A 13,627-nucleotide genomic window follows, 5' to 3' on the forward strand; every position below is an offset into this window, starting at 1 on the left:
ACCAAGGACTAAGTCAGATCTTTGTGGAGGAGATGTGAGTCAATTTACAGGAAATTAAAATAAGACAACGTAGCCAGAACCTAATAAAAATAAATGCAAAGGGGGAAAAAAAAGCAAAAATAAAATAAAAAAAAAAAAAAAAGGCTAAGTCAGATCTTTGTGGAGGAGATGTGAGTCAATTTACAGGAAATTAAAATAAGACAACGTAGCCAGAACCTAATAAAAATAAATGCAAAGGGGGGAAAAAGGCAAAAAGAAAATAAAAAAAAGAAAAAGGCAACTAAAAGCAAAGTCCTACAGCAAGAAGACAGCTGAGATTTCTGACAGAGTATCTTTCTCCCAGTCTGGATTTACCAGTGTTTGGTGACATAGCCAGAGTCCTAAATACAAAGATAAGTGCTCATCTGTAAAGAAATTTTCTCATACATTATGCAGCACTGTCTCTTCCACACTTCATATACATCTGTCTGTACCTATAAATAGAAATTATATCTCATGTACATTATCATATATTACAACCTCCGATGATGTGGTAAAGGAAAGGAAATAAGCAAAGGAAGTAGTGCGCATCACAAGATCATGCAAACTCCACAGAGCCTTGGTTAGTCAGCTATGAGCAAACCAGTGCTGGAAATAGTACAAAAACGTGGAAAAGCAAAGCATGAGAAAAATGACAGTAAACCAATGGGTTTGTTGCACAACAAACAAAAGTCCAAGTAATCTTGTGGAGAGGCTAGAAGACCAAAAATAATCCTTGCGTGCTTAGAAGTGGAGTATTGCACAAAGGGGCACAGCACAAGTAGGGAGAAAAGGCCAGAGCAGGTCTGCTGGGCAGCATTGGGAGGAACAACACAGGATCCCTGCAATGCTGAGGACAAATCCAGAGTCAAGCCCCAACTCTCAGTCTGAAACACAGGGGCCTGAACTGCTGATTGCTTTCCTTTTTCAGAATGTGTCACCTCTGCACTGCTGGAGGGTTTTTGTCCCTTCAAAAAAGAAGAAAAAAATCTTCACTGTCATGCATTTTATGAACTGATGAAATATCCTCACAACTTGTTCTCATCAATGTTTACTTGTTTAGCATTTCAGCTTGACCACAGTGCCTACGGGGCTAATGAACCATGACTGGCAATACAATTAAAGATAGATTTGATGGTATTCTGGCAAACAAAAGTGTTACAATTAAACTGAAAGAAAGTTGTTGTTTATGGGCCAGGAGCCCATACTGAATAGACAAAAGTAAGCCTTTTGATAGGAAAAATCAGTGCCACATCTAAGGGATGGGGAAACTGAGGTTTAATTCTTGGCTTTAGCAGACTTCCAGCAGAGCCCATTACTTTGGACCAAGGGCATGTTTTGACTTGTCTTTTGGAAAATGTGGAGAGTTCAGTGTCCCTGAAACTTTCTGGCTGTTTTCACTAGGGAGGGCTGAGCAGAGCCCAAAGGAAGCTCCACACTGGTTAGCAGCAGCACCACTTCCGAGTTCTCCCCACAACTTAATTTAACAGTAAAACTCAGAGCTCAGTTGTTTAAAAGCCAAGCTAAATCTGAACCAGCCAGGGTTACATTGAAAACCACAAGACTTATAAAAAGCAGTTCTCTCTCTCACCCTATTAAGGCTCAAACAAATAGCAAAACTTGTTTTGACTTTCCTAAAGGTAAAGCCTCCAAGTTTGTTCTTTTAATTAACTTCAGTTACCTCTCACTGCCTGTGAAAATAGTATAGTTCTGAGCATTGCTTGATTCATTGTGGGAGATGGAAGGAGGTTTTGGAGAGAGAAAGAATAGGAATGTATCAATTTCTCTAAGGCAGAATTATCACATATAGGCATTTATTTCAAGGCCAGGTAGGCAGCTTCCCCAATTGAAGTTGTGCAATACTTTGCACCTAAATACTCTATTATCACTTGCTTCATTTTGTCAGCTTTTACTGCTTGGTCTGAAAGCTCTCACTGGACGCCACAAATTAATTACACATTTTTCTAGTTTTATCCAAGGAGTTCCTTATTTTTAGCCTTGCCAGAAAAAAAAAAAAAAAAGAAAAACAGGGGAAAAAAAGTTTAATATTAACAGTGTGTATACCTCCACCGGTGTAATGGTATACATGATATCTGGAGTCTGACAAAACAATGACCTGTGAAGTCTGTGAAAGACATCAGAAAAGGAAAGTTACAGGACGGGGCAAAAAAGTTTAATATTAACAGTGTGTCTATCTCCACCGGTGTAATGGTATACATGATATCTGGAGTCTGACAAAACAATGACCTGTGAAGTCTGTGAAAGACATCAGAAAAGGAAAGTTACAGGACTGAGAGTGTAGCCCATCTGAGTTCACCAATGAGTGAGTGAGAAGTGTAGACTCTTCATTTACACAAGAACTGAAGCTGATTCAAGGCCGCCATTAACTCCAGTGAGCATCTCTCTTTCAATTCAGATTTAAAAGCTATGGTGCTTTGCAGGTCTCATACTTTCTGTGGGTGTCCTTGAAGCTGCAGGTAAATCCCTCCCTTTTACAGTAAGCTTTCACCTGAAACAGAAAATACATCCTACGGTTTTATCACCTGTCATCTAAGAACTGAGGGACCTCCTGTGGCTTCAGTTGCTGAAACAAAACAGTGTTTTATTTTGCAAAAAGGTTCATACATAGAAATACTTATAATCCTTTCTCTTGTTTTTCCCTCTGTGACACGAAAGATCAGAAGGTACCTGTAGTCCACAGCCTCAAGTGACACTGTTGCCTAAATACACATCCAGAATACACGGTTTTAGTTGGATTCAACTCAGGAAGAACAGGAACACATTTAAGCTCAAATAACCAGTTTAAAAATACAAAAAAGGAAACTAAAAATCATTGCAGCCAAATTTCAATAAACAGAAATGGAATCATGCCACTAGACAGCTCTCTTTAACCTCAAGTAGAAGTCCTACTTACCCTGGCTCAGCAACCAGCCTTTTTCAGTCTATGCATGACCTGGTCAGCACAGAAAGTCTTCACCCCTTACCCACTCCCCATCCAGCTTCCACCTCCAGGGCTGCCTGTGGTGGCCATCAGACCCCGAGGACAGGCCACGGAAAATCTCTGGAGCTCACTCCTCCATTTCCAGATCGCTTCCTCCTGGCAGGGCACAGCTGCTCAGAGCACCAGAGCCAGGCTGAACACAAGTGGTAAATCAACACCTCTCTTTGCTTATGCTACTAATGACACCCCAGATTACTAGCACTTAATTGAATTTACTTTTCAGTGTGTTTTTTACATCTTGCTTTTCTATCAGCTGGGAAAATAAAAATCAATTCCTGTAGGGCAATTTAATTTAGGTTTACATGGTGTTTTATATTCAGATTTTCAGTGCTGCAACGTTTGTGTGGCAAAGCCATGCAGGACTGTTTTTTAAGTACTTCTGTGAAATTAAACTAAACCCATACTGAGGGTATGCACGTTAGCAAGCAAATTACTTAAAACCAAGTAAATATGTAGGAAAAACAATATAATAGATAAAAGTTATTTGACCAGTTGAAGCAGATTGGTTAGAGAGATCTCATACACATGCAAGAAATACAGTTACCTGTATTTACATTGATTTACAGTTACCTGTAAATATTTGGAGGACTGGTGACACAGATAAATAGTTAATAACTTTTTTCCTGATGAGTTTTATTACAAAATACTGTTGAAATCTTCCACCCTGGGCAAAACTATCTACCATATAAAAGGACTCCTTTGTGAAAAAAATCCTCAGATGCTGAGATTTGTGGATCACGGATGGCTGTGCAGGTCTGCAGGTTGTCTGTAACTCACTGTGCATGAATTTAACCATGGAGCAGGCTGGTTGAGATTGTGCATGGGTCTTGCGGTCTGTCCCTCCTGCTCAGGAAGAGTGGAGCACTGTGGTAGCTGCTGTAGGGAAAAGGGAAGTAATTTCAACCACTACTTTGCACCCTACCATCTCCCTGGAGAGCTGACCGACCCTAATATATTTTACTTTTCCCAAAAGGTTTAATAGAGACATGGAGATATTTTTCATTTTCTCCTAGCTGATGGGCTTTGCTGCTGTCTGGGAGCAGCAGTGTTTATTTGGAGGAACAGGTCTTTAAAAGACAAGTCTTTAGTGTTAGGAAGTTCAGCCTGAGGAGTGATTTTACTTTAGCAGATTTAAATATTTCTAGTAAATTTAATTATTCTTATTCAATGCAACAGCACGTATGGATTAGACAACTAACATTTCAATATGTTTCTCTCTCACTGGACAAAGCAAGTATAAATTTCAGGGCTGTGTACTAGGTGTCTAGTGGAAGTGTCTTGTTCCTGTTTTACCATGGTGTAGGGCAACACTGGACAGGGAAAAGCTGCTCTGTACTTTGGGATAATAATTTATGACTGGAAGGTGACATTTTATCCTTAATTGACCTATTCAGACAAGTTTACTTCTGCTAGACCTACAGAAGATTTTTACTGACATTTTCCCCTTTTTGAATTCCTAAGTGCCTCGCCATTAGTTCCTGTTAGCATTATTTTTTAAATTTCACCTTCTGCATTGGTGGAACCACCCTTGTGGGCAGCACTGGAGGTGGTTGTGCTTTCACCCACACCACACCATTGGGGGCACTTGGAAGTTCAACCAAACCCTCTTTGGTCTTGGAGGTGCCAGCAGGTATCCACAGCAGGGATATGTCTATTAAAAATGCAATAATACAAACACTTATCTGCTCCTGGGTGTTCGACAGGGGAGAGGCAGAGGGAAGAGGAGAGGAAAAGATGTATTATACATTGCTGGAGGAAATTTGTAGTGCATGAGTGTGGTGTTTATTTCTCTAATTACTTTTTGTTTCTTCTTGGCATTTGACTGCATCTCTTGTCCTTCTGCCTCCACAGTTTCGGTGCCTCCTCTGAAAATTAGTCAGAGTGGTTACACCTAACAGCTCCAACCAGCACATTAGCAGGGCTCGAGTGACTGCTGGCCTTTTCTGTATACAGATCTCACTCAATCTCTTATTGAAATTGAAAGGAAGAAGTTACAAATAGGATTATGTTTTTAAGACAAGTAAGTCTGCACATACTACACTGCAAAAGAAATAGTCTTCTTATTCCACTAGAAAATACTTGATCAAAGTTATTCCAATCTGCGTTTCTTTTAAGTAGATAAAATGGAAAATGTACATGGTAATGAAATATAATATCTCATGATGTATATTATAAAATAGAATAGAATGAGATTATTTCTTTAAGCATATAAATTATTAAATTATCATTAAAATGTATGTATATAAATAATTCTATGAGACTTTCTGATTAGATTACCGTGATATGAAAGAACACATTGTGATTATTCTTTGATGCTTTGCAATAAGGATTTAAATTCTAAATAGATTTCAGGAAGATTTTCTTTTGAAACAGCAGCAAGAGGTAATGGGTGGACAATACTTAATGAAGCAGAACAGGAAACAAGAGCGACTTTTTAACTGACTTAATTAGTTTCCTGTGTAAAAGATGATGAAGTTACCACCACACAGATTTTTTTGGGGAAGTTTAATTCAGTTTATTAGATATTCAACATTCAGGGCATTTAATATAAATTGTTTTGCTACTACTTGCAACACTGGAAGACTAAAGGAGAGTGCTGTTGTGAACTTTGAGATCAGGAGATCTGCAGAGAGAGGATTTCTACCTTAGTGAAAGTGCTGAGCACCAGGAAGATTACATTCTCTTCCACATAAAGGAGAATTAAGCAGGTTTTCATCTCTCTTTTTGCAAAGACGGCAGCAATCTCTAGTGCTGGGGTGGACTTTTCTCTTCTTCAGTGAGATGTTGGAGCACCACACAGACAGCGCTGGGCTGCGAGCAGCCTGGAGCAGAGGTGACTGGTGTTTCCTGGGCTAAACAAGGGATTTGGGTGCCTGAAGCCTGAGTGAAGAAGCAGATTTAGGAAACGGAGCAGCAGAGAGAAGTAGGGATGAAGGTTGCATGAGGTCCAAAGGACAAAGGAAGCAGGATTTTTGCAGATCCCTGGCACTGTGCAGTGATTACTAGAGAAATGTTCATATAATTGAGAGGTGTCCAAGGAATGTAAATGGAAGAGTTTGAAGGTGGGCAAGCACACAGTTCAGCTGTGCTATCAGCAAGGTGTTTCCAAAGCTGATGAGCAAAGCACTTCCTTTGCCCCTTTTATGGCAAGTGAAGAAAGGAGCAGGGCTGTATTGAAATATGTGTGGTAGGAGCCCCGTTCATGTGAAGAGGCTCCATTCAGGGCCTTACAAAGGCTATGAGTCAACTGCAAAGAAAGGAGGCATTTCACAGAAACTGAAGTGTGACCCTTTGTTTTGCCTGACCCCAAGGTCCTCAGTGACACAAAAGGGGACCCCAGCACTGGTTCTGCAGCAACAAATGCCTGTTGTGAGTGAGTGTATTTGAGGAGCAGTGACAAAAAGGAATGACCCGAGGTTCCTGTTTCCAGGCCTTGTTTCCCAAGGGGCTGTCAAGGAGGGAGTCCTCTGTGCAGCCTGACTGAGGCAGGGAGATGAAGGTGCTGGAAAGCTCTTCCTAGTGGATGCATTTCCCTTGAAAACCTCTCCTGAAATGCATGATCTGATAATCCACATGTACTATTAGGACACCTGGATGATGAGGTTTTTGGACTTTGCTCTGCAAAGTCTATAGAAATTAATACGTCTTTTATTCAGCTGTTACGTGAAGTGGGTTTTTTCTAATTTAGGACTGGCACGGGATTAGAGTGTCTTAGTAGCCCTACCTTTGTTTTAACCTTCCATTAGTCCATGACTACTTTCTTTCACAATCAAAATAGACATGAAAGGGATGTTTTGCTTTGCTCTTTTCATTATTCCAGAGAGCCGTAAGTCCCTATTTAAGTTCACGATGGAATCAGGGTGCAGAATGATGGATTTAAAGGTATCGTAAAACTCTTCCTGGTAAGTAGTAGTCCCCAAATATATTCCAGTTGCGACCTGAGAGAGGCTGCTGGAGGCATCTCAAGCAGCCATGCACTGGCTCTGCAGATCCTTTGAGCTGAGGAAATTCATTTGCATATGGATGCCATGCTAAGGAGGCCAGCCTGGATTTCATTACTGCTAATGAGGTGTGTGGGAGAAGTGATTTAGTTTATAGCCAGTGCCAGGCATGCCACAATGAGGAAGTACTTAATTCATACAAAGCTTTTTCTTGCTTCTAAGACCTAAAAATCAGGGTACTTCAAGCAGTTCCAGTGTTACAGATGCGGTGTCTTCATGACCATGAACAGAGCTGTGACTGAGGCGAGGGAAGGAGAGAGAAGGAAACATCAAGACGTAGTATTGATGTCATAGAGGAAAGGATAGGAGGAGAAGAGAAATGAAAGGGAATGAAAAGCAGAAGAGAAGAAAGACCAACGGAGGATGAAAAAAACCAGCAGGGAGAATTGGCTCTGCAGAAACTGTGGCTGCCAAGGCTGGATGTTTGGACTTTGGAGGTGACAGAATTTTCACTGGATCTTTACTATAGTTTTCACAACTCAAAATGCAGGCCTGTGGTAAGGCGTCCATCTTCAGAGACAAGTTTCTGAGAACCGGAATGGAGAAAAGGGACCCCAGGACACCACTGGAGTTGGAGTAGTTGGGAATTGCTGCACTGCCTGAAGGCATCTTCCTGCTCCACTGGAGCCACCTCTGCTTTCCTGTTCTAACAGACATTGCCTCAGACAAGGGGGAAAGGAGAGGGGCCTGGGGGCAGGTTCCTGGCATCTGCTTCAGGGGTGGAAGGGGCTACTATGCTCAGGCAACTTCAGGAAGAGCTATTTGAATGGGGATCAGTGTCTTGGGTGGCCTCTAAGCTGTGAGTCATAAATTCATCAAGCAGAAGAAAGGATCCAGAAAGAAGGAATGGGTGAGTGAGGCAAATAAATCAGAGGGCTTAAGGCACACCATACTAGCATGCTGAAAGTGTCTAGAGCATGCACTGCCCCCAGGACAGAATTTAAATGTTGAGAAGGCTCGGAGGAGGAACCCAATTATGGGGTTTATGGGTACCAACTCCCCTGGTGTTTCATACTCCCCTGCTAACATTGCACAGGGTAGCAGGGAAGAAGGGCTGTGAGCTGCTATCCATTGCTGACCATCCATCTGCAGCCCACAGTACGAAAACCTGAACACAGATCCTTCAGGAGGAATTACTCCTGCCTTATTCATGGCACAGCAGCTGGTTGTAATGAATTTTAACTGTTTGGCTGCAATCACCCACAATGAATGCAATCAAAAGGGTTATGGCCCTGCTCACTCCTGCAGCAGCCTGGAAATACTATCTCTGAAAATACAGGACGATTTTGGGAACCTTGATTTAAGCATTGTCGTTCTGCAATTTTCTGAAGAGGGAAATCAGCTGGTCAGTTGGACAGGGGGATGTGAACACCACTTCAGTCATCTGTGAATGGGAAAAGCAGTTTGGCGAGTTCCCTGATTTCTGCTTCATCCAAGTTGAACTCAAAGGGTATGGAACAGTGACATTTATCTGGGGTTACTGGAAATTAAATATTGTTTACTTGATATTGCAATTGAATTCAGAACAGCTGTAGGATGTCTTTAAAGAACAAGTCCCAGCTTTAGCATTTGTGTGTCCCTGAGAAAATACTGAGATTTGCTGAACTGATGGCCTTTGCATGTGGTTTTAGGCCAACTGTCGCCTCTTGAATGTTTTAGTATGTGCAAGTCACTTGAAGATCTTCATACCCTGCTGTCTGAAAACAGCACACAGACTTCACTGACTAGAAGAAACAAGAAAGATTATTTATCATAAAAGAAGAAGCAGGAATCAGCTAAATTTAGACATCATCTGAAGAGCAACGGTGAGACAAAATAAAGTGTAATTATTAAAGACCAAGGGGGAAAAAAAAGTAGAAAAAGAGATTATGCCAATGCATTATTTTTACTGGGCCTCTATTGGCAGACTGAATTGTGTTGGGGATGGCTCATTTCTCCTCAGCAACAACAGCAGGTTTTAAATAATGCTTCATATTTCCCAGGTTTAGCAGATGAAGAAAAGTAATTACTTGGGAGGCAAATAGAGCAGATTTGCAAACAGAGGAGAATGTTTTATGGCCAGACTTGCAAAAATTTGGCTCCTGCAGATGCCAGAAGACTCTGCATCTGCTTTAATCAATGTGGGTTGGTCCTTGTTGATTATTTCTTTGAGATCCTCATGGCTCTTAAGGCAGTAATTTTATATTATCTAAGACAATGTGATTGTACAGCTTCACAGAGAGGGCAACTTACCTGAAAATTCAGAGTGCATGGCTTTTGAACTGTAAGAACTTCTGGTTCAGAGAAGTCTGAGTTTTTTGTTTTGTTTTGTTTTTGAAATGTCATTGTTCTTTCATGTCTGTATTTAGGACCCATTGGCCAATGTTGCATGTCTGAGCTTGCAAACACATGGATTCTACAGACAGCAGAAGACTCTGTTTGCTTTGATCAAGGGGGTCTGATTATTTCTTTGAGATCCCCATGGTTCTTGGGGTGGTAGTTATAGACCATCTACAGCTACATCAATATTCAGCTTTTCTTCACACAGAGGGCAACTCACCAGCAGACTGAAGCTGAATGTCTGCTCAGTTTATTAGCAAATGACCAAGAGAAAACAAAAGAACCTGGAAATGCTGAGCAATGCAGTGGTGGATATAGAGACACCCTGTGGTGTCACCTTGACTGCTTTACTTTTCATGACAGTGGAATTGGGTTGGAGTGTGATGGGACTGGGTCTCCCTGTCTCCCTGTTTATAGTGACCCTGCTGTAATGTATCTTCTTTAAGATAAGATCTTCTTTAAACATAAGAGGCAAGGAGAGAGGGGAGAGGGCAAGCAAGCACTGTATCTGTAACATTTAATTGTATGAGACAGGGATTTTTCAACAGGCCTTGCAACACAAAGAACATTCAGCTATCAGCATCACAGTATATATTTTCTAAATCACAACACCCACACATTTCCTTAGCCAAGTAGAAGTTTTCTCTCCATGGCTGCATATCTAAAATTAGCCTGAAGGTCAAATCTGAATAGAAATACCCTTATCATTGAATGTGCTGGGAATGATTGGTGCAGTGGGCTCAATTTTCCCATCGAAAACCTTCATTTATTTTTTTTTTAAATAACAGTTGCTTTTACAGTCAAAGAGCTTGGAGAAAGGCAAAATGAGGCCTGCTGTATAAAATCAACATCAATATTCTGCTTTCACTGCAGGGCTATTTTTATTGCCAACTATTTTAAATGTAACAAGATGGATATAGTGAAGCCACAGTATAAAAGATGCAGCAAGAGGCTTCTGAATAGTAAGGCTGAGCACAGACATATGAAAGAAAGGCCTTGAAACTTGGAAGATGTTTGTACATGAAGAAAGACACAATGAAGAATTCTAAGTAAAGAAATGTATTGTTGAGAAGAAGTGACTAGTTCAGGTCTAAAAATAGTTTTTAACCTGCATTTGTATTATGTGGGGACTAAGCAGCCTATGCTGCATAAACGCAAAAGCACCGTCCTGCAAGAAGTGCATTTATCAGCCACAGTGTTTTATTGAGTGCTTTAATAATACAAGTGTACATCAACTGATCCACAGTCAAAAGTGGCAGGTCCCTAAGAAATTTACAAGCACTTTTTTTTTTTGTTTTTTAAGTAAATCAAAATACATATTAATTTGTTCAATGCAATAGCCTTTTGTGTGGGAAACAGAAGGCTAGTGATAAACACAGTCTTAGTAATGCACAGTGATTCTTGATTTTAAGCTTTTATACAAAACTTGTTCCCAGTAGCATGCACCCACCATTAAAGACTTCAGTACAAAAAAATAACCCTAAACACTACATTTAAGTAGAAATGAGATATAATTCTGAATTTGTTTGTTTTCCCCAAAACCACATGAAAGAAAAAAAAAAACCAACCCCACACATTAATACAAAGCTTTCTGATAAAGCTCTATACTATTACAGATCCAACATTCTTTGCACTGATAACCAAAATTCCCTGTCTACATTTGAGGGAAACAACTTTCAAGTTAACAGAACAAAAAAAAACCAAACCCAGAACAAATAAAAATAAAAATAAACAAAAATGAAACAAACAAACAAAAAAAGGAAGTAAGGACAACCTTTTGTCACAAAATGGTTCAAGATTTAATAAAAAATAAGAATGAAGGGAAGGGCTATTGATGCACTTAGTGAATGTGCTTGCACAGGTCCAGCAAATCCTAGAGGAGGTTCCTATGTGGCGTATCGCTTGGTCCACTGTCTGGCCATTCTGTCGTGCTCTGCTCTGTTAGTCATGTACTGAGTGGCAATGCTTCCAACCAGGGGGTCAGCTGAAAAGGAAACACAGACCGTGAAACGCGCGTCAGCCCCGGGAGGACAAAAAAGCCATTTTTAGATCCACGTTCCTTCAGTTCTCTCAGGTCTAACAAGGTGCCCACATATACCAGCTTTGTTTTCAAAGCAGGGAAGGAAGGAGATGAAGGTGAGATGGATGGCAATTAGCTATACATGTCTCATAAACAATTTTATAAAGTTCTACCTCACAAAAAAAAAAATGTTCTGATAAATTTTTTTGAGCTAAAACTCACCTTCAGGTGATGTAATTTATTTATGGTATTAGACTCCCACAACGATTCGTATTCTCACGTAAGAAGAGGATGAGCTCTAATTCTATTATCAGATTGAATGTTGTTTCATTTTCTTTAAAATACTTTTAGTTTCAAAGCATAAAGAAATGTAAGGAATTAGGGCAGCAAGTACTATTTTCACAGCAACAGAAGTTAATTCCAAATTTTGGGATTTTAAAATTTAATTTATGGAATCATTCTAACATTCCTATGGCCAGAATGTAATTAGTAGATCCGGACCATATCCAGAATGATATGGTCCAGATCTACTAATTACTTCACAAATAATTAATCAAAACCAATCAGTTTCGTAAATAAAACAACCCAAAACAAGACAGTCCCACAAATGACTGTATTTCATCAACTTTTTTTCAGACAACATTTTTTCTCATTTTAAGCATACAAAATTTATAGTTTCCTCCTTTTTTTGAGGGGAACACAAGCTCTTGATATTTCTGCTGCGACACTAAATGCTCTGAGATTGTACCATGCAAGTCCAGAGGCACTGATACCACACTTTTCCCTGACTTAGGACAGATGAAGATGACTTCTTATGAAAGCCAGGTATTAATGAGCTTTGCTGTTGTCTGAAGATGGTGCCACTGAACAATCTGAGCATTGGCTTTCTCGGTACAGTTGTAATCTGAGCGTGGTGCTTGCACTGTTAACCACGGGATTTCCTGGGACAAGATGTCAGGCCTTCTGTCAAGCAGAGTAAATCTGGGCTTTTTTGTTTGGTTGTTGATGATAAGAATTTATGATAGGGGAACATGTTGGCTTAGCCAAAAATTGTTTGATTGGCTGACTGCCAATCTCACTGAACATTGGTGAGTAATATCTACTAGAAAAAGTGCTTTTGCTTTCCATGCATAACCTGCACTTTCAGGAAGAACCTGTGATTTGAATGTTAAGTTTCCACCTTCTAAATTAGTAAGACAAATTATCACTGTGACTGCAGTGTACTAAGTCCCTGCAGTCTCAGTCCTGCAAACACTTACTGCATGTGCTTACCTTTAATATCTTAATATATCCAGAGGGGGTCACTGAGGCCTGGACTTGATTATTTTTACATGCGTGTGTGTAAAAGAAGCCTATCTGGTCTAAGATAGAGTTTAAAAGTTATAGACTGGAAAGTATATCACTTTTAACTCCACAGCCAGGAAGAGAAACTGTATAGGGGATTTTCTGAGGGATTTTGTCCTGTGCAAATAAGAGGTTAACAGTCTACAGGCTCTTAAGTAGCAAAAAGTTATTTGTGGCTGGAATGAGGTTTGAGAAGCACCTGAGCAAGAGGAAGGGGAAACATTTCTCTTCACACAATATTTCCTTAAACAGCAACAGGAAAACCTTGTTGTAGTGTAAATGGCAGCTTGCGGATGAGTGTGAGAGCACTGCTGCAAATTCCCACATCCTCCTCGGACACAAGGCCTCTGTGCAGAGAAACACTTCCACATACTTGTGGAGAAACGGAGACTAAGGGTTGAACTTGAAAGGAATCTTTGAAGCAAAATTTGAAGCATATCCTAGTTTTCATGCTTGTAGGAGAAGGTGGGGTTTGGCCTCTGAGGCATCTGGCTGGGAAGGGTTGCAGGAATATCACAGCATTGCCATCTGGAATGTAGCGAGTTCTTATTGAGGTTTAGTGTGTATTTAAAGAGATGCCTCTGAGATCTTTATAAAACCTTGTATGAGTCAGTGAACAGTGATGTGCTCTAGTAAAGGTTTATCTAGTTCAAATATGGAAGCTTTTTCATGTGCAGGATGAATGTTTCTGAGAAAGCATGTCTTTCACGTGTTGAGAGCAGTAAATTGATTTCCTTGATATACTGCAAGGCTACTGAGGATCACATCATCATCCCCAAACCTTGATGATAATTAGAATGTTTGGCTTCCCAGTGTGGGGTTTCATCTAAATCTCCTTTTAGGAGCAAGAAAGTATTTCAAAACCATAAATCTTTATAAGGCTTTGGAAGGTACAGGCTCTTCCCCCAACCTCCTTCCAGCATG

General features: G+C 40.3%; 1 protein-coding gene across 2 annotated transcripts in view; it reads right to left on the reverse strand.

The window, feature by feature from the left end:
- Nucleotides 1-10,517: 10,517 nt before the first annotated feature.
- LOC120501038 (ubiquitin-conjugating enzyme E2 E2) overlaps nucleotides 10,518-13,627 on the reverse strand; it is a 202,079-nt gene continuing 198,969 nt past the window's right edge. For both annotated transcript variants that reach the window (XM_039706700.1, XM_039706688.1), the window contains exon 6: nucleotides 10,518-11,323. In XM_039706700.1, coding sequence (XP_039562634.1) covers nucleotides 11,226-11,323 — 98 coding nt within the window. In that variant the 3' untranslated portion in view covers nucleotides 10,518-11,225. The remainder of the gene's footprint in view (nucleotides 11,324-13,627) is intronic.

This window comes from Passer montanus, unplaced genomic scaffold (assembly GCF_014805655.1).
Source record: "Passer montanus isolate IOZ18808 unplaced genomic scaffold, ASM1480565v1 scaffold10, whole genome shotgun sequence".
Classification (NCBI taxonomy): domain Eukaryota; kingdom Metazoa; phylum Chordata; class Aves; order Passeriformes; family Passeridae; genus Passer; species Passer montanus.